Below are 24,654 nucleotides of genomic sequence, written 5' to 3'. Positions count from 1 at the left end.
AGTTGTGGCTACAAAGAGGGGTTTTTTTTTGGAGGGGGATCAACAATAGCATGCCATGCACACTAATTTCATCAGCTTGGGATGCATTTAGATAAATAGCACAAACTTTTGGGAGGCAAAACAACAGAGGGTTGTTTGCAGTAAAACTTGCAAAATTCTGCAATTCTTTTATAATCTGCATATATGCAAATGGTATTCGATTCTGGATTTCTGTTTGCGACTTGTAAATCCTTTGTGTTTTGTTGTTACCTTTCTTTTAAAGCTACAACTCTATGAATCACAACAAGATAATTTTGTACCCTCATCAAAACTGCAGTAACTCTACACTGACACTCTACACTGAATCAATTACAAGAGGCAAGGGAACAACTTACCTCCATAATAATGATAAAAGCCATCTTGGCAGCCAGGATGTGCCAGAACTGCATTGTGTGTGCATATTTCCTCTCATGGTCTGGTGGATATCGATAGTCCCTGTACCTGTTGAATACAAACATGTAAAGGTGAAGGGCCACATTCAAAGGCAGACAGATTACAAGCTCAGTGGCATTTACATTCAAATACACCTGTCACTTAAGAAGCCTTTTGATCCTGATCTTAATGTTTTGCTTTATTTATTTCTTTTCAGGACATGGCTCTTGTAACTGGTTCAGTGTCCCTCGTTTGCTCTTTCATAGCAAAAGCAAACTGTACAGCACATGCTAGCAGAGCTTTCAGCTATCATAAGGTGATGTTTGGCTAGGTGGATCATGGAAGAGCATAAATCAGGGAACAGAAACGTAAAACAAGACGTGATGTAGGAAAGTTGTTCAAACAAAGCACTAAAGCTTAAATGGTACAAACAGAAGCCTTGGGCTTTAATGGGAACATGTCCTACACTTCTACTGTAGATTTCCATGGCTCATTTAGAGCCAACAGGAACAGTCCTCTTCCCATGCAACTCACGCAAATGGATAGCACAGATATAAAGAGAGCTGCATGTATAGCTCCACCCCTGAGGCAGTGTGAGTCCTCCTGCCCCCCCCTTGAGCAACACCTTCCATTGACAAAAAAGGCTCCCTCTTCCAGAAGGTGTCTGTAAGCACATTGGGGGCCAGGAGGAATTACATGAGCTCCAGGGTAAAGCTAAATGTGTGGTCTTTTACAGCCATGATGCCCCTTTGCATGAGAAACATGCAAATAAGGCTAATGCTAGAAATGATTCTGTAGGCACCTTGTTGTGAAAAACCATGTGGAATCTTGTGTGTTATAGTAGCCCCATTCCAAGAGATGCAATCAACAGGGAATAGGGTTATCAGGAATGTCATAGGGGTAGCACTGGATAAAACAAAATGTTGAATCCATTCCTAGCCAATTACATATGAGTCTTCTTTTAAAGGAGACTGTAAAAAGTCTCCATGTGATACAACCCCCCTTTCTCCAAACTCTGATATATGCATTTTATTTTAGGTCACCTCTCCAGGTGAGACAATCACAGAGCTACTACTGAAAACTGTAGTTCTGTGTTGTGGGCCCCCTCTTCCCCTAGTGACATGTTAGAGAAGCAGGTGACATTACATCATTTATTTATTTATTTTAGCTTTTCCAGACGTGCATGTTACTGAGAAAGGTGGCAGGGGGGTTGCCAATATGGGGTTGCAGAGACACCATGATCAGCATCACATCTACTTCTAGAGTGAAATTACTTTAAATTTAAAAGTGAGAATAAGGCAATGAAAGGTTGTAGTCTTTACACTTCCTTACTTCTGTCCTTTGGGCTACATATGTTCTTTTTTTCCTACTACCGTACTGGTAATATTGCCACAATTACATCTTGCCTTCAAGATGACATCAAATTACATTCCCTAAAACTCCTATAATAAAGCAAATGTCTTATTCTGATGGCTAAAGGGCCCCTCATTTCATCTTATAGAAGGCAACAGTAAGGAGAAGAATTTAATGATCAAGACCAATATAACTGATTTATTACAGAAATCTACTGCAAAAAAACACACAAACAGACATGTAAAAGGGGTTAATTGCAACTAACCTGCAAGTGGAAAAGTTTTCTGGGTTTACGTCAGGCCTGTTTTTATCAGGAAAATCTGAGGTTTGAAATATGGAGAGGCTGTCATTAATGTATCCAGACATGGGTGAAGAAGGATCCATAGAGTAGGCATAATAATATACCAATCGAGGGATCATATCAGATGTGAAGGCAACAATAAATGCCTGCAGGAAAGAAGTTGGATTATATGTTAAATGTTTCATTCACAGGAAATGCAAAGAAATGAACAATGTATCTACCTTTGAATACTAATCCACGCACAGATACGAAGGTCACCAGCTGACCTTAAGCCACTCTTTCTCAGCCTAAGCTACTTCACAAGAATGTTGTGAGGATATCAGAGAAGAAGAAAAACCAGGTATGCCACTTCAAGCTCCATTGAAACAGGGATTGAAAAGTGTCTATTTATTGATATATGTAAAAACATAAGAACAATGGTGATTTATCAGATGAAAACCCTACCTAGTCCAGCAACCCATTTCCCACAGTGGTCTATCAGATGGCTATGTGAAGCCCACAAGTAAGACAAGAGCACTTGCCTGTTCTTATTCCACAGCAACTAGCATTCAGAGCCTCTGATGCTGAAGGAAACCTGGATGTACAACTGGTAAACTTAACTGGAACCATTATTGATCTGCCAGTGCTCTATGATCCTCTGCCAAGGCTCTCTTCCATGTACCTCTTCCATCTGGAGTATGACAATACCTTCAGAGGAGAGGGCTTTCTTGGCAGTGGTTATAAAGCATCCTTCCCAAAGAGGAAGGTGCAATCATTTAAATGCCAGGCAATAGCACATTTTAATTGATTTAATTGAGCAATCATTTAATAGTTCATTTTAAAGCTTTCATCTGCTGCTTTTATCTTTGTTTTTGTATTTCATTACATTGATCTTTTATGTTTAGTGCTGCCCTGAAATCTAACCTGACAAAGCATGGTCCACAATGAAGGCACCACTATGGATGCTTTGCCATTCACACTTCTGCGAAGGTCAGGACGAAAACCAACAATTTATTCCACTAATTTTAATGAAACTAACTTTAGCTGAATTGGGGTCCTGTGCTTTACATATTACAATTTCCCTTAGAAAAAAAGTGATTATGTTGGAGTGCACCAATTAGCACCTTCTTAGAGCTTCAGTTCCCAGGATCCCTAAAGTAAGACATGAGCTTTAAAACAATGTGTACTACCTTCCAATCAGCTTAAAATTTTTTACGTACACCCAAGCCTCAGCAAAATGCAGGACCAGCTGTATGGACTCTAATACAATAGCAATTCAAAGAGGCACAAAACAAGGATGCCCACTGTCTCCCTTCCTATTAATCTTGGCTCTGGAACCTCTAGCAAACTGAATCCAAGCAGCCACAGACATTAAGGGAGTGGAAATAAAAGACAGAACCTATAAATTAGGGCACTTTGCAGAAGACCTGATGGTCACAACACCAGACCCCATAAACACAGCAACCACCCTAGCCAAAGAACTCAACACATTTGCAATGGTGTCGGGCCAACAATTAAACATTGCAAAATCTGAGGCCATGTGTTTCAACATCCCCCTCATATCCAAAAAGAATTCCGCCCAATCTCTTTCACCACCAAGGAAATATAACAGGCGAATAGAAAGCGAACCTACACAAGTGACACTGACACAAAACCCCACACATACACTGAGTACAAGAATAGAAGCATTACCACACCACTCTACTCACTGTCCCCCTCCCCCTCTTTTCTTCCCAACCTAATGCTGCATGCAACACTAATGTCTCACAACAAATGAAACGGATCTGTAGAAAACACAACTTGAAAAAAGAGACAATGCACATATTTTTGTAAAGTAAGAAATCATTCATATATATATATATATATATATATATATATATATATATACACACATATATATATATATATGCTTTCGTAGATTTTCACGGGTACAGGAATGCAGGTTTTGGTGTCTTCGGGTGTCTTCCCGTGTAAGAGTCGGGGTGTCTGGGCGACGTTTCGACGAGGTCTCACTCGTCATCTTCAGGCTGGTGCTTTCGGCTTCTTGTTACTGGAACAGAGCAGAATCTGGTGTTTGAGTTCCTATAAATACTGTTGAGGGGTGTGGTGTGTAGCCTCCAACGTTCTGGGCAGAGAGGAAGTTCCTAGATTAGTGTGCCTTTTCTTCTTTTGTTCCTTAATTACTTGAGGGATATCTTGAGTGATTTCATGAGTGATATTCTGAATACCACTGGGTGGGTCATTAAGTGTAGATTAGTTGCTAAAGCTTTCGTGTCTTGACCTCTTGAGCTTGTGAAGAGTTTTTCTGAGAAGATGGCTGTGCTGCATTTAGTTGTGCTCTGGCTTGGCTTCGTGTATAGGGGCGAGCTGTGGTTTTGTGCCTTGTGCCAGCCAGATCTGTGTAGGGATTGCAGGGGGGTGCAGCATCCGGAGGTGCCACTATAGTTTGGCTACTGGATGGAGTCTGTAATATGTCTGTGGAGAGGGTCTGGGTTTGGGTCTGGTGTGGTTGATTGGTGACGGCGTTCTGTGTGCCTCTGGTTCTGGTGTCGGTTTTTGTGGGGAGGGCTAATTTCCAGATGTCTGGCAGGCGGGACGTGTCGTCACGCTTGTTCATGTTGTGAGGGTGTTTCTCTATCTCGATGGCTTCCATGATTATTCTCTTGTGGTGATGTTCCATGTTAAAGAGCAATTTGGAATCTGCAAAATTAATTTCGTGTCCTGTTTCTTTCATGTGTTGGAAAAGAGAGGAAGTTTTTTCTTCTTTTTTGACGGCATTCTTGTGTTCTGCGATACGTGCATTTATTCGTCTGTTTGTTTGTCCAATGTACGTGGCTGGGCAGACTTTGCAGGGTATTTCATAGACCCCTTGGTTTTCCAGCTGGATTTTGTCTTTTGGGTTTCTGAGGATATTGGCTATTTTTTGGTTGGTGCAGAAGGCTGTTTTGATATTGTGTTTATGGAGGATTTTGCTAATTTTGTCTGTAGTGCCCTTGATATAAGGAAGGAGGGCCATGCCATTGTTTTCTTCTGTGTCTTGGTTTTTGGGGGGTGTTTCTTTTTGGATTAGCTTCGTAACCCTGTTTTTCTGGTATCCATTGGCGATTAACACATTTGAGAGATTCTGTAACTCAGTTGTCAAGTGGTCTTTGTCAGCCAGGCGTTTGGTTCTGGAGATGAGAGTCTTGGCTACGGAGTTTATTTGTGCAGGGTGGTGGTGTGATTGTGCATGTAAGTAGCAGTTGGTGTGTGTTTTTTTCCGGTAGATAGTGTGTCCTAGGGAGCCATCAGGTTTTTTGTAGATTAGGACGTCAAGAAAGGGGAGTTGGTTGTTGTCTTCTATTTCCATAGTGAATTGTATTTTGGGGTGTAGGCTGTTGAGATGTGTGAGGAAGCTATCTAGTTTTTCTTTCCCGTGTGGCCAAATTACAAAGGTGTCGTCAACATATCTGAGCCAAAGGAACACCACTCAGACCAATAGTCAGCTCCATAGGCTCACCTCTACAAAATCTCGCTAAATTTCTCGCTAAGCAACTTCAGCCCTATGCAGAATCCATCGCTTCACACGTTACTAACTCCTTCCAGTTCATAGAAACAATAAAGAAGCAATACCTACATCCCGATGACCTACTTGTGAGCTTCGATGTTATATCTCTCTTCACTCAAGTGCCCATTAATGAAGCCTTGACAGCCATTCAAAACAAATACAATCCCCCCAAATACATCCTGGACCTGACCAACCACTGCCTAACCAACACGTACTTCATCCACAATGGACAAAGATACAAACAGATAGAAGGAGCACCTATGGGATCACCCCTCTCACCGGTCATCGCAAATTTGTACATGGAACACTTTGAAACCAATGCTTTAGACAAGTCAGAACACAAACCCAAACTTTGGCTCAGATATGTTGACGACACCTTTGTAATTTGGCCACACGGGAAAGAAAAACTAGATAGCTTCCTCACACATCTCAACAGCCTACACCCCAAAATACAATTCACTATGGAAATAGAAGACAACAACCAACTCCCCTTTCTTGACGTCCTAATCTACAAAAAACCTGATGGCTCCCTAGGACACACTATCTACCGGAAAAAAACACACACCAACCGCTACTTACATGCACAATCACACCACCACCCTGCACAAATAAACTCCGTAGCCAAGACTCTCATCTCCAGAACCAAACGCCTGGCTGACAAAGACCACTTGACAACTGAGTTACAGAATCTCTCAAATGTGTTAATCGCCAATGGATACCAGAAAAACAGGGTTACGAAGCTAATCCAAAAAGAAACACCCCCCAAAAACCAAGACACAGAAGAAAACAATGGCATGGCCCTCCTTCCTTATATCAAGGGCACTACAGACAAAATTAGCAAAATCCTCCATAAACACAATATCAAAACAGCCTTCTGCACCAACCAAAAAATAGCCAATATCCTCAGAAACCCAAAAGACAAAATCCAGCTGGAAAACCAAGGGGTCTATGAAATACCCTGCAAAGTCTGCCCAGCCACGTACATTGGACAAACAAACAGACGAATAAATGCACGTATCGCAGAACACAAGAATGCCGTCAAAAAAGAAGAAAAAACTTCCTCTCTTTTCCAACACATGAAAGAAACAGGACACGAAATTAATTTTGCAGATTCCAAATTGCTCTTTAACATGGAACATCACCACAAGAGAATAATCATGGAAGCCATCGAGATAGAGAAACACCCTCACAACATGAACAAGCGTGACGACACGTCCCGCCTGCCAGACATCTGGAAATTAGCCCTCCCCACAAAAACCGACACCAGAACCAGAGGCACACAGAATGCCATCACCAATCAACCACACCAGACCCAAACCCAGACCCTCTCCACAGACATATTACAGACTCCATCCAGTAGCCAAACTATAGTGGCACCTCCGGATGCTGCACCCCCCTGCAATCCCTACACAGATCTGGCTGGCACAAGGCACAAAACCACAGCTCGCCCCTATACACGAAGCCAAGCCAGAGCACAACTAAATGCAGCACAGCCATCTTCTCAGAAAAACTCTTCACAAGCTCAAGAGGTCAAGACACGAAAGCTTTAGCAACTAATCTACACTTAATGACCCACCCAGTGGTATTCAGAATATCACTCATGAAATCACTCAAGATATCCCTCAAGTAATTAAGGAACAAAAGAAGAAAAGGCACACTAATCTAGGAACTTCCTCTCTGCCCAGAACGTTGGAGGCTATACACCACACCCCTCAACAGTATTTATAGGAACTCAAACACCAGATTCTGCTCTGTTCCAGTAACAAGAAGCCGAAAGCACCAGCCTGAAGATGACGAGTGAGACCTCGTCGAAACGTCGCCCAGACACCCCGACTCTTACACGGGAAGACACCCGAAGACACCAAAACCTGCATATATATATATATATATATATATATATATATATATATATATATATATATAATCACACTACTTACATTTGTGACAACAGACAAGATAGCCATCCCATTCAGAATTTCTTGCCAGACTCCTATGCTATGGGCTTTGGCTGCCACTGGCCTTCTAAACTGCGTTGTAAGCTTCCAAGAATCAACTCGAATTTCCAGGATATTGTTCATCAGAGCAAGTAGTGGAGCCAAAGGAAAAGAGGCCACGAATAAGGTGATAAATCCAAACTGGATAACTACATGAAAAGGAGAGAGAAAATTAAAGGAAAACATCTGAATGAAACCTTAGAGAATTTACATTTGAATTAATTGTGAATAGTAAACATACATATCAGAATATTTGTGTGCAGCTGTGGATGCAAGTACATGGTATGAATCAAAACAAAGGTAGCAAGTATTCCTGGGGGGGGGAAAGTAAGCCTGTTTTTACATTTAAGGACTTAATTCAGAAAAAATGGTAGTTCTTTATTAAGAAAAATAATACAGAGACTGAAGATGAAGAGATCAATTCCAGAATAAGACTGAAAATCTTTTCCCTGAAGAAGAAAATACCCTAACACAGCAAAGGAAATTCTATCTCTTCCTTCAAGTCTTTCACTCAAAGGCAGGAAGCCAACAACCTTCCAGATGTTGCTGGACTACAGCTCCCATCATACCTGACCATAGGCCACACCGACTGGGGTTTATGGGAGCTGGAGTCCAACAACATCTGGAAGAGCACATGTTCCCCACTCCTTAGTTCTCATGAACCACCATAGTCTGCAGTCAAACTTAAGCATGCATGATCAAAGCAATGGCATACTCTTTCTCTCTGCCTTCACTTTCTTCCCTTTTCTTGGTTGATTTCCCTTGACTGAATTTTAGATTGTAAGCTCCTCAGGGCAGGGTCTCTGTAAGCACCATGCATACTGTTGGCATGGTAATCATGCTAAATGATAAACCAAGAGCTTGGGTGACTTTAGCTTTGTTCCAGCCCCATCCCTGGCCTAAAAGCCTTCATGGCAGTAGTGGCTGGTGTGGCAGCCATCAATGCTCTCCCAGCTTCCAAACACAGCATGTTGCTGGCACTTACAGGACAGAAAGATGCTAGGACCATGGTGCTATGAGCGGACCCAACCCACTGCTGTTGCCATTATGTGCCTGCACAGTGCCTAGTTTGGTGCTGGGAGGACAGTGGTGCCCCACCTAAGCCACCACACTGGCCGCTACTGCTTCACTGAGACTTTATTTCCTTGCAAGTCACTGCCTTTCCATGGCTGTCAAAGTGAGCATGGGTGGGAGAGAAGGGCGTTTTACGAGGTAATAAAATTTTAAATGGGGAAGAAGGGGCTACGATTTGACAAGCTGCCCAGTGAGAATACGTTAGGGTCTAAAAACAGAATAATAGAATGCATATTTGCCTTTACACTATAATATTCTCTGCCCCCCAGCTTTAAATTTTCATTTGGTAATACAGGTGTATTACCACTTATGCAGGGGTTACGTTCTGGGCACCATGCACATAAGTGAAATTGCATAAAGCAGGAAGCACCTGTTGCATTTGCAAAGTAAAGGAAGGATTGAACTCTGATTAATAAGAATACACACAGAGGCTTGAACCAGCAAGACTCTGGGAAGGGTGCGTATAATCGTGCCTCTCTGTGCCTGTCCGAGTCTGCAGCCCCCTGGCCCAGGTAGTTTTATTCACAAAAGAGCTTTTTACAGAGTGTTCGTAAGAACCAATCAGATTTCTTCTGAGCATTTCCACAAACCCACGTGGGGACAAGTTAAACTACAAAAACTAATTAAGCACAAATATTTCTGGGGTAAACAAAGAACATTACTACAAAGAAGAGCATCTGGCAACCCCAGAGGTAATAAACAAGCAATACATATGATAAGAAGGATGGCCAGGAGGACAGTGACCATTATCCCCTTCATGTGAGATCTGTTTACTGGCCCTAAGATTAACATCCTAAGATTAATATACATCAAAGAAACTTGCCCACTATCTTTATGGCCCAGGATGCCTGCCTGGCGAAGCAACTGCTGTGTACGTGACTTATGAAGAGAGAGAAATGGGCAGCAGAGGGAAAAGGTCATGAATGTAGAATCTTATGGGATTTAATCAGAAATTATCATCAATATATCAAACCCAGTCAACACAATGTCTTCATCGTGGACACGATGGCTTGATGTATATTCTATAATTCCTCATGGTAATCCCATCTGACCCCTACAAGCACCCTCTAGAAAGCCTTGAAATGCTCATTTTTTTCATGCTCTCCAGCTCCCTCTCATGCTCTCTCTCAATACAACTCTCTCTTTAACTAGTGTAGAAGCTCTGGGGCCAGCTGGAGGCTGGAAGATGTGTGGGGAGGCTCAGCAGCCTAAACAAAACCCAGCTGTGTCTCAAGTCTCTTTGGGACTTCCTCCGCCCTCACTGATGTCCTCTTTGGGCTCTGTGAGGGTCTCCTCATGAGCTATGAGGACTCTCTTCCGCCATTTTCTGGTATGATTCTATTTAGAACATGCGAAAGTGGGGAGATGCCTGTATGGTCCACAACAAATAAAAAAATATTTCGCTCTATGGTGCTTTCAGATAAAGAGCAAACCCAAAACATACTTTATTCATTACCGCAATGAATACCAACTCAAATCAGCATGTGTGCTTTTAGTTTCTTAAAGGCTAGCACACAAAACACAATGTGGCAGCCATAACAGCACTATTTTAGAACAGAGTTTCTTGCTAGCTACCATATGCCATCTGTTGGCTGCTCTGTGAAATCACAACAGCTGTTGGCTTCTTATTTTCTGCTCTTGGTAGTCATGCTCTGTTTACGTGGTAGCACATTGTGGCAGCAGAAAGTTCCTGTCTTTCACTGTACAGCATGGGCCAAACTGCAGATACTGCTCTGTTCAGATAAGGCAGGGGTATAAGCCACATGAAATCTGTGCTGAATGCTCACTAAAAGCAACATAATTATTGTTGTGAGGCACAGCACTGCAGCAAAATTTTAGAAATTTTTTTTTAATGGATATTCCCCATTTTGTACCTAAGAAGTTGATTCACATAGCCTTTCAGTCAAGAGACATGAGCTAAGGAATATGTATTAGCTCCATTCAATTGCACGGAAGAAAAGCAGCTGTCAGAAACTTAAAAAGCTCTATACAGAGGTATTTTATAACCATTCCTTGTGCTTACCCATTTCCAGGTACTCATAGAATAGGCCCAAGGCTCCAAAGTTCTGCAGATCATGGTCCTGCTCCCATCGACTGTATAAATTCTCAGGACTGCTACTGGCTTTCCGGCGGCCCCACCAATTCCGGATCCAGCTGTGGGTATGGATAACAGAAAACACAGGATGGGGCAGGTTGCATAAAAGATACAGCATTGAAGTCAGAATCATGTCCCATATGGTATAACACCAAAAGTGTTTTTCAAGTATCTCTCCCATAAAGAAGACTATACAGGGCGGAAAAAGTCCAGATTACAGGGCCACTGTAGTCCTATTTGGATGTTCTAAATCACACAACACACACAATGCATCTCTGCCTGCTGCCCCATCCCCAGTCAAATCACCTACCACCATCACCCCTACTGTTCGCACACTGGGGTGAAAGTCTCAAAAGAGGAGCTTGGCTCTTTGTGTCTACAACAGTGCCATGATTTGCAACCCTGATCTCACAGTGCTCCAAATCAAAGAAAGACCATGTGTGTGCAGACCAGGCTTCTCTCTTCAGACACTCCCTCCTATAGCACTGATTCTGGTGCCTAGGAATGCTCCCTCTTTTCCAGTTCCATAACCATTGCCTACATTTTAAATAATTTTATCTCATCCTGCAGTAAGAAGTTTCTACAACCAAAATTAATATCGTTATGCCTTTATGCGCTTACTGCGTTCACTGTTGAGACGCATAACGCAACCTATTCCTCTCTCTTAAAAATGAAACTTACTCAACATGAAGGCATCACTTACGGTACAATAGCCTCTTGGATGTTGCCCCATATCTGTTTGCCAGCCATGATAATGGTAAGCTGTGTTGTCAGCTCTATCAGGCATCCTGCAGGATCACACTAATGAAACAAGGGTGGGGAGAGGAAGAAGCAACACGTAACTGGTCTTTCCCTTGGAAACCACAGTGTTAAAGTGGAAGACAGGAACTTGTTACTAAGTAGTAAAAAAAGAAAGCAAAAAGAAAGAAAGCAAAACCACATGGGTTTAACCCTAAAACTGCTTACCTGCAGAGCAACTGTTCTTGATTATGCCGAGAAATTAAACTGACTACAGCATTCACTATACTCCTCAACCTTACCTCCAAGTTGACACCAAAAGCCAACAGAAAGTTTCTGCCAGAAAAAGAGAACAGCAGGACCAAAAAAGAAGCTTTCCAGTGCTGGGCTTGTCATCTTTTGTTTTAGGAAAACTAAGGCAATGAGAATTGGTTAGAGAACTGGGTCAAGGGTGAGAGGTTGAATTATGTGTATACCAAGTATTGATGTAAAGCACCTATTTTTAATATTAAAAAGCCAGCAGCCAAACATCTGACTGGCTGTTTCAAATCAACAGGCGACCCCTCATTTCTGTTCCTGGGATGTGCAGCTTTTTTTCTGTGCCCAGCCTCCCAATTTTACTTCTGTCAAGTTCCTCATTCTTGCCTTCTCTTCTTTCCCACATTCCTCTGGACAGCTCAACCCAGGGAAGTAGCCTGTTCCAACCTTCATTTTCTAAAGTTCCATGGATTCTCTAGGGCAGCAATCCTTCTTCTCAAGTTCTTGGGCTCCTGCCTTCTTCTGCCCTCCCTCCCATGGTCTCTCTGACTTCTCTGTCCCTTTCTAAGATCTGAACACCTCAACTAATGGCAGCCAGAGACTCAGAGGAAGGGAGCTAGGCTGACTTGCTTCCTTTGCCTCAGACCCAGTTAGCTGTACAGAGGATTCTTACGCAGAGAAGGTATATCCCACTATTTACCTAAGGTCATCTTCTGAGGAAGCCCCCTGAAAATTTATCCATCACATTTTGTAGGGGCAATTTCACTGATAGGGAACAATAGATTTCAGCCTATCAAACCCAGAAGCTCTTTCTCCTACCCCACCCTGTCATTAGAGTAGCTTAGTCTGTCGGTGGCACTGTCAGCACCATCACAAAATCCCTTAATACTATATAAATTTATGATTTGGGAAGAAAGGGAGAGGCAAAGCCTTAATGCCAGAGTGAGACACGACTATTGTTCTCAGAGAGCCAGGCTGTTTCAGCAGTTTACTCTTGAGTTATATAATGCAAGGACCTTTGTTTGCAGATAGCACATTCCAAAACATACACTGAGAAACACATAGACAGGCATCTTCTACTGCATCTTATGTACATTTGTGACATTTTCCTGGCTTTTTATTCAGAATATTGTGTTGTTTTATTGGCTTGTCTTTACAAAAATGAGGATGGTTAGCAATTACTTCCTTAATTCACTGAAAAATGACCCCATACCTCTTCATTTCTCCAGCGATCAAACATGTATGTGTAGTGACCCGGGTACCCCACAAATTTCCCTTTGAAGAAAGCCACGTAGAAACATGAAGAATAATAGTTGACAAACTGAAACAGGAACATCTTCATGGTGAGTCTGTTCTCATATTCAAGGTGAGTTCTTGGGATCTCTACAAGGTCAACAAAATAAACAGGGTTTTTTTCTGCACCATGCACAAGCAAACAAGGCTACAGCAAACACTGACAATTTTGAATTTGGCTGAAGCACTGCAGAGCTATTAGGTATGAAAAACAACAGGGTTTCCAAAAGAATACTGCAAGACCATTCACTGCATTTTTATGCCAGCAGAGGGCAGCAGCTACAGAACAGTGAGTCAAGTCTATAGCCTCTCTATGCAAGTGGCAGGACTACTGCAGAATTATTCCTACAGGTGAACAATTAAATTCTTCCAAATTTAAAACACATTATAATTATTATTTCCACTGTGGAAAAATGAATGCCGATTAAAACATTTCCATTTGCCAGCTATAATTGGGGATCATCATCTTAGCTCAGGAAGCACTTATTTTAGGATTATTCTAAATGCTTCATTATCCCATTATTTACTGAAAAAATTATCTGAACAACAAACATCACTCTAGTGTGGTAGTTAATGACACAAATGGAATTCGTGGTCCAAATCTTAATCGTAAGGTTTGCAAATTGTAATAAATGCTCACATAAGCAGCCTACCCATATGAAAAATGTAAAATCTGGAGAGGTGCGTCAAGAAAAATGTCAGTTGTGGATGGTATATTATTATGGAAGGGGAGAAACGCTCTTCCATGAGTTCCCTACAGTGATGTTACACTCCTAATAAGTAGTTATTAGCATGGCCAAGCCAGCTGCAACAGTGTACAAGCTCTTCCTCATAAAATCACAGAGCTAGGATGCAGCTGTGGATAATCTAGGAACAAAGCTACATGATACAGAGGGAGGTCTCAAAAACAGTTTCCCAGGAATGCTAGCCAACTTGGCCAGATGGAAAAATTGTATAAATATTCAGCTTCTGGTTGCCAATAAACTCAGCATTTCCACCACAGGGACAGAAACATATCCCTGACAGTTCTGTCTTTATGCAACATACCTACCCATATCTGTGATCCAGATGGCTATCCTCTCATACAAGAAATTCAGTATCATAATGATGACAAAATTCAGGCATGAAGCAGTGACCGATGTTGCCAGTTGTGGTGTCAGGATACCTTGAATAGGCTGCAAGGTTTGTGCATTCTCCATGATGCTGGCAAAAGCAGCATAGACGGCAAGGCGGTAAACTATCACAGCTATCATACTAGCTATGATCAAAAAGATCTGAGAGAAACCACAGAGGTTTAAGAACAATGACATCATATCAGAAACAGCCTTTAATGCTTTATACTATATAGCAAGCATGGGGAATCCATGGCCCTCCAGCTGTTGATGGACTCCAAGTCCCATCAGCCCTAGCCAGAATGTCCAATGCAAATGATGGGAGTTGTAGTTCAGCAACATCTGGAGGACCACCAGTTCCCTAACTGTACCATATAGGACTCTAAGGGCCAAACTACACATTGAGAATAATAGTGTAGTATGGCCCCATTGGGACTGTATCACTTCAGACTGCAAGAGGGAGGATGTGTGTCTATCTGAAGGCTGATCTGATGTTCATCCAATGTATTCTTCTTGCAAGTAAAACCCAAGTACATCAGGGTGAGAGCCAAGCCAGACCCTATCCACCTGATGCACTGTTATTTTTGTGTCTTTCAGTTGATATTTGCTACCAACAGTTGTGTGTAATGGATGCGATGCTGTGATAGTTCTGCATCTACCTCCAGGGTCAGTTTCAGAAAGCTGCAGTGGGGAGCTTCTGCTCAACCACCATGGCTCTGTTTTATGCCCCCATGCTCTTTCTCAAACTGCTCGGTAAGGTAATCTAACCTAGATCTATTTCTCTATGTCATGTGAGTCAAGTGAGGCTCAGCCAATGCCTGGATTTGGAAATGGACAGATGAGGGTCAAGACTCAAGCTGAATCCTGACAAGACAGAAGGACTGTGAGCAGGTGATTCTTGGGTCTGAGAGACAGATGTTCAGTGTGTTCTAGATGGCACTGCACTCCCCCTAAAATAGCACACATGGAACTTGAGTGTACTCCTTGATTTAACATTGCCACCTGATGCCTTAGCGGCTTTGTCTTTTAACATTTTTGCCTGGTTCTCCAGCTGCATCTGTTCCTGGCCAGAACCTCTGGTGATATCCTGGATGGATTAGACACATTATACATGGGGCAACCCCTCAGTGTTATACACAGGGCTGCCCTTTAAGACTATGTAGAAGCTTCAATTAGTGAAGAACTCAGCTGACACAATTTTAACTGGCTCAGCCAAGCTGATTCACAGTACTCTGATTCAGAAAGAATTGTCTCGGCTACATGGTCACAACTAGGACCAGTATTCAAGATGGTGATATGTACTTGTAAAGTCTGAAATGGTTTGGGTCCTTTTCTGCAGTGGTACTCCAACTCTGGAACACCCTCTTCAATGCTGGTAAGCCTTTTGCTGACATTGTAATATTTCTGGTGCCTCTTGTATTTGGCCAAGCATTTCAAAGGGCTATGTTTGCTTTTGCTTTTCGTAGCTTTTCCTGCCTATTTGTTTTCAAGGTTGGTTGTTTTTAATTGTGTTTGTGTTTCATATAAGTAATTGTTTATGCTTATTGTACATTGCCCTGGAAACCGCTAGATGAAGGGAAATTTAGAAATAAGTAGAATAAATGTAATCATGTCTTCAGTCTAAAGTGGTATAGTCCCAACAGAGCAGTAATATTGTCTTTTTCTGCTTAGCTTGTCTGTTAGTACACCAAGCAAAATCATGCAAAGCACACTAGTGGCATGCTGTTTCAAAATCCACCAATATCATGTTACAATTTCATTGCATAGATATGGTAGCATTATAAACATTTGTGTTTATAACACATTATCCACATACTAAAGATCTCTCAATTTTTTTCCTGTATTGAAATAGAGAAAGTTGAATTGATTCAGACGTAAATGATGCAATCCAGAAACCAATTTCTCCAGAGTGTTTTGGTCAATAATAAATGACTACAGGTTATAGGGAAATTTTATAATCAAGCATTTGAACAATTCAAAATAGGGCAAAATTCCCTTGGTCTACAGATAACTACAGAGACTGATTATCTAGATCTGGTTTCAAGCCTAGTTATGGAACAGAGGCTCTGTGCAAGGAACTGTGCAAGGACAGTGTGTCCCTGTTGGCTCTGCTAGACATCTTGACAGCTTTCAGTCCATCAAACATGGTATTCCTCTGGGCCACCTTGTAGGGAGGTACTATTTTACAATGGCTCTGCTCCTTCCTGGAGGGACTCCTGTTTGACACCTTGGACATTGGCCTGCAGAGTCCCTCAGTGTTCTCTTCTGTCCCTTGTGCTATTTAACATTTACATGAAACCACTAAGAAAGGTTGACTGGAGTTTTGGGGTTCATTGTCACCAGTATGCTGATGACCCAGCTCTATTTCTCCTTTCCACCAAAATCCAAGAAAGCAGTCTCAGATGAAAACCAGCGTGTGTCATCTGTAATGGACTGGATGAGGGCGAACAAATTGGAACTTAATCTAGACAAGACAGAAGCGCTCTTGGTCAGTCAGAAGGCAGAACACAGAATAGGGATTCAGCCTGTGCTTGATGACACAGTTTGGATGTGCTCCTGGACTCCAGACTGAGCATGAATGCCCAGGTTTCCACAGTGGCCAGGAGTGCATTTGCACTGTGCCAATTGCACCCATTCTTGAGATATCTCAAATGGCCACAGTGACACATGCCTTAGTTACCTCCTATTTGGATTACTGTAAAGCGCTCTAGATGGGGCTGCCTTTGAAAAGTGCTTAGAAACATCAACTGGCTCAAAGAGATATGATCAGATTATTGACCAGAGATTATAGGGAGCATAACCCTTTAGGGAGCAGTGAAACAGCTCCACTGTCTACCAGTCTGTTTCTAGGCACAATTCAAAGTGGTGGTTATGAACTTTAGACGCTACATGGCTTAGGTCCAAGCTACCTGAAATAATGTATTCCCTCATACAAACCTGCTCAGGTTTTGAAATCTTCAGGAAAGGTCCTTCTCTTGGTCATGCCACACTCATATGCACGGTTGGTGGGGACACAGTAAAGGGCCTTCTCAGTAGCTGCTCCCAGACTCTAAAACTCCCTCCCAGGAGAAGCTAGACTGGCTCCCTGCTTGTTCTTCTTTCATCAGATGGTAAAAACTGTCTTGTTCCAACAGGCTTTTGGGAACTGCTTTTAATGAAAGGGCTGGTGACATACCATTTTTACTGTAACTATTTGCTTGTTGTAAACATATTTAATACGCATGTATGGTTTAATTCTATCAGTGTTTAATTGTTTTTTAATTATTGTTTTTCTATGTTTTTAGTGATTCTTGTTTTTATCTGCATGCTGCCCTGAATCCCATCAGGAGAACAGGTGGGGTATAAATAAATAAATAAATAATAACAACAACAACAACACAGTCAGTGGCATCTCATAGATGTCATCTTAAAAATAGGCTTCATTGAATTCAACAGAGGTTATTCCCAGGTATCTGGGTATAAAACTGTAACCTAAGTCACTATATTCATCATCATGAATAATGGACACCTAAATAAAGTCCAATGGATTGATTTGGCAGAAGAGAGAGTTATGGATTGTATGCTATACGATTCAGTGTGTGCTTTGCATGACACTAAGAAAGCAGAATGTTAGTTACAACCCCTTGTAGCCAGAAGCACAGAGAGAAAGATACCGACAGCAAAAGCATTAAGGCATGTTAAAATTCAAGCTTAAAAAGTGATGTGTTGCTTGTTACGCATTACAGTGATGATTCAAAAGGATGCTCACCCAGAACAACACTGTCGTTCCCGAGATGCAGAATCGTATAGCCTGGCTAGTTAAAGGCAAGTAAGGCTCCAACTCCTGAAACAGTCAAGCAAGCACAGCACATTTCACCTCCCGCAGACATATTCTTACACTGAACACTGCAGAAAGCAACCTCAACCACTGTGAGAAAGCAAACACACCCCAAGAAAATAGTTTTTACACTCCCAAGGAATGCATGATGTAGCACATTTCATCTTATGGGAGAAAGACAGAAATGGAGGAGTCCATATGTAGATGAGAAGCCAGTCATCCAGAGCTTTTAAGACTTTGCCAAATTTACAAGATGGCCAGAAGGCCATTTTTGTTTTCCTTCTCTGCGATCTTCTGAACAGAAGGGAGTGGATGCAGTTCAGTTTCCAATATGCCCAAATTACATGACAGGGAAAAAATATGTATGTTTGGACTGGACTAGCTATTGCTGTTAAGTGTTGTCCTCCATTCTCTCAGGTCTTTTCATTGCTTTCCCACTTGAAGAAATGGCTCTTTCATTAGTTGCCACTCTAAGCTGCTGAGTTCACGCAGCCCTGTCTTACCCAAAACAAAATTCCAAAGTACAACAAGCTCAGTTTCCCATAGTCATGTATGCTCTTCCTCTTAACCAATTCTAATTCCTAGAATAGCAGACCAGACAATTTAAAAAGCAGTAATTAAAGAACGAAAAAGATTTCACTGTACCACCATCACCTGATACTAGTGCAACTCATGTCTGCAGCTATCTAACCAGGAAGCATCCAATTAACCAGAGTTTCTAATTTCATCCAAGCCAGGAAACTAGGGTCACCACCATCAGTTTAAATGCAATGAGAAACTATGGTTAATTGGAGACTTCCTGGCTTGATGGTTGCACAACACAAAGGGAAGAAGGGAAGCAATGTATATCAAAGGTAAATGGTTATGTCCAGGCCTTAAGACTAAGGCCTATGCTGCTGTAAGCCCTTTGCTGCCTCTCACCTGTGAAAGCCAGAAGGAGGAGAGCAAATAGGTGGAAGGGATGACAACAGAGAACTGAGCACATTTCAAACCTGGCATCGCCTCTGGAGATGTCTGAGCTCAGTTCAAAATTGGCTTAAGATGTCCTCCAGAAAAGTGTTGTTCAACCGCAGACACTCCTCCCCCATTTTGAAGTTCAGTACCATCATAAGTAATAATATCCATGAGAGCAGATCATAACCCACTGTGACCCAGCTTAATGCTTTAAGATTGATTACAATGTTGCTAGACCTGCGGGTTAATAAAGAGGGCACAATTCTGATATAAGTCTATGGAAGTGCAAAATGACCGGTGACCAGCAAAAGTCTCAAATTAGTGTAAGTAACAATGAAATGTAGTTGTACAGTTGAAGAATATCAGTGTTCTTTTCAATCTGCAGATATAATCTTTAGAGCCTCAGGTCCTTCACATTTTCATTGTCTAATGTCACACAGCAAGAACATTCAACTATAATTTGGTTAACCATTGATTTCTTTCATATCTGGACTGCTGACAGGAAGTTTACAAATTTCTGTAACTTAGAACCTTGACAAATAGATAATAGATCATTTAAAGGAGAGGGAACAAGGTTTTAGCTTTCTTTTAAAAAAATGTAACTAGGAATTAAAGCAAGTGACTTCTAATGATCAAACACATATTTAAGAATGTCAACACATTTAGACTTCTCATTCTTCATGAGCTTCATGTACAAAAGGAAATATCTAAGCTAGGATAGATAATAATATGTAATATAAATCAGGATTCCTCTAACTTGTAGCTGCACTCAGAAGATACCTTCATTTTGTCCCAAAACATTTTGCCAATCCATTGTAAAGATACTGCAAAATCATCAACTTGCTGATTCTAACTGATATGTTTTATTTCCCTTGCTTTAATTTTTTTTTGTTTTTTTACTTTCTATTTTCCTGCAGTTGAGCAGCTTTGACGGAAAGGCAGGATAGAATTTAACAAATAAATAGATACATTAATATTACTTACATCCAATGTAACCACATTAACACCAGAGAATTGTTCCTTAAAGCACCAGAGTTCCATCATAAGGATCAGGCTCAGTGAAACAGACATTTACTGCATCTGAAGTAGAATTGCAGCCATTTTGTCTGTTATTTTCCCCCTTTGATTTAGCTGCCCAGAAACTCACGGCATGCAGACAAAAGCTTATCAGCAATTCAAACACTCAGAAGAAGCACATGCTGTAGGGGCCTAGGACTGTGTTGCTCCAGAATGCAGGTGTGAAAACTGCATATTTGAGTCCCTCCACATCAAAAACTACCTATACTTAGAGACCTACTGTTTCAGGGAAAAGGCTAGGTAGAAGCTTTCCATGTTCAGCATTTTTGGGGGTATGGGATAGCATTCAAACATGCAACTGTTAAGCTGCATTCTGAACCAATATAGTCTCAAGGAGAGCAACATAAGCTTTTTTCCTCAATGGTTGAGCCAATTCCTAGAGAAGGACAAATCAGTTAAATTTGTCCTCTTGAGCTCCTGCCTTTCCTTACTGGAATGATATATCTTCTTCTTCTTTGGCGATCACTTGTAGCCGAGTAAGATTGTCTTCCACAAACATGGTTTTAACAATGAGTCCGTAAGTGACTGTGGATAACAGCATTTGGAGAAAGCCTGATTCTTTTAAAATCCATTTTATATCTGTCACTGGATCCCAGATATTAACCCTAAGCACCGGCAGTTGATTTGTCACCTTGTTCTGAAACATTTACAGAATTATAACTTTCTGGACCCTGTCAGAACAACATGCTTGTGTAATGTTCTGGCATAATTCCTTCATAAGCACTTAAGAGATGGCATAAAAGGTAAAGGGACCCCTGACCATTAGGTCCAGTCGTGAAAGACTCTGGGGTTGCAGCACTCATCTTGCTTTACTGGCCTAGGGAGCCAGCGCGCAGCTTCCAGGTCATGTGGCCAGCATGACTAAGCCACTTCTGGTGTACCAGAGCAGCGCACGGAAACGTCTTTTACCTTTCCGCTGTAGCGGTACCTATTTATCTACTTGCACTTTGACGTGCTTTCGAGCTCACCCTGTTGCGGGGATTCGAACCGCCAACCTTCTGATCGGCAAGCCCTAGGCTCAGTGGTTTAGACCACAGAGCCACCCGTGTCCCACAAGAGATGGCTTACTTGGTCTTAAATACACAATGGATAACTGGATCTTATGTATGCCCCAACCTCCATGTGATTTTTGTCTTCTAATGCTCAGGTTACCTGCGTTACTGGATTCTTCCTCTTTTGAGTACATTTTGCTTCATACTCTGGCCTCAGTTGGAGTTGTTGCTGTTCCTCCTCAAAATCAACTAGATCCCATTCATATTCAAGTCGAGCTTGCCGACGCTTCCAGAACTCCAAGAAAAGTGTGACTGCAATGAATACAGTATGGTGCAAATAAAAATAAGAATAAGAAATGTCTAGTAGCAACTGAGCAAAACCAACATTCCCAGATGATACTTTCACTATTACAGTGGTGCCTCGCAAGACGAAATTAATCCGTTCCGCGAGTCTCTTCGTATTGCGGTTTTTTCATCTTGCGAAGCACGGCTATTAGCGGCTTAGCGGCTATTAACGGCTTAGCGGCTTTAAGAAAAAGGAAGCAAACTCGCAAGAACTCGTAAGACGTTTCGTTTTGCGAAGCAAGCCCATAGGGAAATTCGTCTTGCGGAACGACTAAAAAAACGGAAAACTCTTTCGCCTTGCGCGTTTTTCGTCTTGCGAGACATTCGTCTTGCGAGGTACCACTGTATCTTTGTGATGGATTTGATGTCTATACAGTACATCAGTTACATAAAAAACTACTGCAGATTCCCTGGAGAAGCTATTTCTCATTTTGATGGAATTTCTGGAGCTGTGACAAATTCTGACAATTAGTCAAATTCATTACTGTCTGCATATTTTTGCACATTGAGGGTTGTACCACTCCATGGGATTTGGTGTGCTTAAGAATATGGAAGCGCTGTTCAGTTCCATTGAAACCAATAGGACCCAAGTTATCTAAAACATGCTTAATTTTCTCTGGATCAAACCCAGTGAATTATTGTACATTTACATATATCATTACAGAATGATATTTATAGCATTCATACTATACTTACAGAGGTTGAGATCTAGAGTTGCTCATCCAAGAATAAAAGCAACTCCAATCCAGCAAAGGTAGTATCTGCCAATTCCCCCTCCCCCTTTCCCCTGCAATTCCCTCATGTCACCTCCCACATAGTTCAGAGCTGAACACTTGGGGGGGGGATGTGGCACTGTGGTCTAAACTACTGAGCCTTTTGGGCTTGCTGATTGGAAGGTCAGCAGTTTGAATCTGCATCACGGGGTGAGCTCCCATTGCTCTGTCCCAGCTTCTGCCAACCTAGCAGTTTGAAAGCATACCAGTGCAAGCAGATAAATAGGTACCATTACAGATGGAAAGTTTTCCATTGTGCCAGAAGCGGTTTAGTCATGTTGGCCACATGACCCAGAAAGCTGTGGACAAATGCCGGCTCCCTCGGCCTGAAGCAAGATGAGCGCCACACCCCATAGTCACCTTTGACTAGACTTAACCATCCAGGGGTCATGTACCTTTACCTTTTACTTTAAGTTTACAGAGGGATTCATGAGCGAGTCGTGAGCTCTCCCTCTTTCCCTTTCTACCAGTAGGAGCATCCCGTGAGTGAACATTCACTCACAGGACCAAGTCATAGTCTTGTTGTCAAATGTGCCATTGACTTGCATGCAGTAAGAGACAAAGCTAAAGCTGACCCACGTGGCTTGAGTGTTATTTAAGCAGCACTAACAAATATACTCACCCCAAATGCCCATAAAGATTGCAAAAAAGAGGGTCGCCACATTATCAAACAAATGGGAGTACTGGAATAAAAACACAAATTAACAATTTGAATGAAAACAACCGTGGAAAAGCTATTTTTAAAAAACAAAAATTGCAGCAATGACTACAGACCTCTGAAGACTCACACGTGGAGTTCAATCTCCAGTAATCACATTTTTGATCACATAGTGGGCACATGATAATCTTTCCCCCAATTTCGGAGTCACATATTTCTTGGCTGAAGGGGACAGATAAAAGATATGTTATATTTAAGCAATAGATAGATAAATTGTGTTTTTGTGCAGATGCTGATATTTGACTTTACAAAAGGAATATAGAGAACCAGTTCCCTCTTTTTCAGTGCGCAATATTCAGCAGGGCCATACCCACAATAATGCAGTGGCACATAGTTCTACATCCGGATCATACGTTTAAGCTAATGTTTCTGTACAGTGGCTCACAGGATCAGTGCACACAATGTTACAGAAGGCAAGGGGACTCAAGCTTTTCAAAGAAAAAAATGAACCACAACAATTAGCAGTGAAGTGGACAGGACAGCTGTCATCAGTCAACTGGCCATGATTCAATCTAACCAACACGACCATGTTAATTACTCTTACCTACTCATATTTTCATTCATTGTGAATGCACCATACAGGAAACAGATTAATCCAACGATAGCGGCAAAGAACAGCATCTCAGTGTAGAACCCCAGCCAGGCAAAGTAGATTCCAATCCTCTCCCCATAATACTTCCTGCGGGAAAGTAACGTGGAATGGAAAGTAAGGGAATGCAAGAAACAATCATCATCTTAAAAAGGGGGAGGAAAAGAGAGAAAAGCTTGGAAGACTAATTGCAAATAAAGATACAGGGCTAGATTTGGATGACACGTTTTCAGGCAAAATTCAAAGGAATGCTACTGAGTTGATTGTAAAACAATTCTCAGAATTTCTTGTTCTTATTTGTGCCCTAATTACATGGATAGCTAGTTTTTGCTCATGTGTTGCCCCAGCAACCAGATATGATTCTCTCTCCCCTTTTAAAGCTGCTTTAGACCCTGGCATGAAGCCACGGAAGTGATGATATGAACAAGGCCAGTGACAGCACCTTTAACATCCACAGAAAGTTGTTTAGCATAATTGGCCAAACAGCCAGTTGGGAATATGCATATAGAAGCTGAACACCAGAGAAAAGGAATCTAACAGTTCAAAGTACATACTTTTACAGCTATACATTGACATTGTACCCTCACCTAAAACAAAATGAAGCATTTGGGGGGCGGGGAGTGTTACTTGGAAAACAAATCTGATTCTAGCATAGGAGGACACTCACTGCAACCAGAAAAGAGGGCTTTACGGTGTGATGAAAAGAGAAACAATATGGAAACCTGTACTGGAATGGGTCAAAAATCTCATGCAAAACATTTTTCATTCTTTCTGCTTTTGAACGTTCCAGTGATGATCTTGGTACATACAGGTCTCCCAGCTATCTAGCTATATATCTTCATTTCCATTATTAGAAATTATATCCCGTTGGATACCCTCCCAAAGGAGCCTGAGGCAGCAAACAACAAGGCACTAAAATAACACAGTGTGTGTGTGTGTGTGTGTGTGTGTGTGTATATGAATGAAAACAACTAAAAACCATTATATATCTTCAGTTTCAAGGTTGTTGGGAACCATTTCTTTCAGCCATTAAATGCCTGGTTGAGCAGAAACATTTTAAGATTCCTCTAGAGTGTTGACAACAAGGGAGACAACACACCCCACCAGGGAGGAAAGTCTACAAATGGAGAATGGCCAATGAGAAGGTCCTGCCATGGGTCAGCAACAACAGGGCAGCGTGAAGGGGCACCACCACCAACAGGGTCTCCCCTGTGAATTGTAGGGCCTGAGATAG

At 41.8% G+C, this 24,654-nt stretch overlaps 1 protein-coding gene across 8 annotated transcripts in view; it reads right to left on the bottom strand.

Annotated features, from left to right (window-relative positions):
* ANO5 (anoctamin 5) overlaps positions 1-24,654 on the bottom strand; it is a 64,378-nt gene that overhangs the window by 3,596 nt on the left and 36,128 nt on the right. For 6 of the 8 annotated variants that reach the window (XM_082237970.1, XM_082237972.1, XM_082237973.1 and 3 more), the window contains 12 exons: positions 23,376-23,510; positions 22,888-22,993; positions 22,736-22,796; positions 21,156-21,307; positions 18,476-18,553; positions 14,095-14,317; positions 12,964-13,133; positions 11,458-11,555; positions 10,683-10,813; positions 7,529-7,734; positions 2,030-2,211; positions 375-480 (listed from right to left, as the gene is read on the bottom strand). In XM_082237970.1, coding sequence (XP_082094096.1) covers positions 375-480; positions 2,030-2,211; positions 7,529-7,734; positions 10,683-10,813; positions 11,458-11,555; positions 12,964-13,133; positions 14,095-14,317; positions 18,476-18,553; positions 21,156-21,307; positions 22,736-22,796; positions 22,888-22,993; positions 23,376-23,510 — 1,648 coding nt within the window. Of the gene's footprint in view, positions 1-374; positions 481-2,029; positions 2,212-7,528; positions 7,735-10,682; positions 10,814-11,457; positions 11,556-12,963; positions 13,134-14,094; positions 14,318-17,903; positions 17,979-18,475; positions 18,554-21,155; positions 21,308-22,735; positions 22,797-22,887; positions 22,994-23,375; positions 23,511-24,654 lie in introns of all 8 variants that reach the window. The other 2 variants (XM_082237971.1, XM_082237974.1) reach the window with 1 other exon arrangement.

Source organism: Podarcis vaucheri (assembly GCF_965113315.1).
Source record: "Podarcis vaucheri genome assembly, chromosome: 1".
In the NCBI taxonomy this organism is placed as follows: domain Eukaryota; kingdom Metazoa; phylum Chordata; class Lepidosauria; order Squamata; family Lacertidae; genus Podarcis; species Podarcis vaucheri.
Note: the sequence above shows the minus strand (reverse complement) of the source record. Positions and strands in the feature narration are given on the sequence as shown.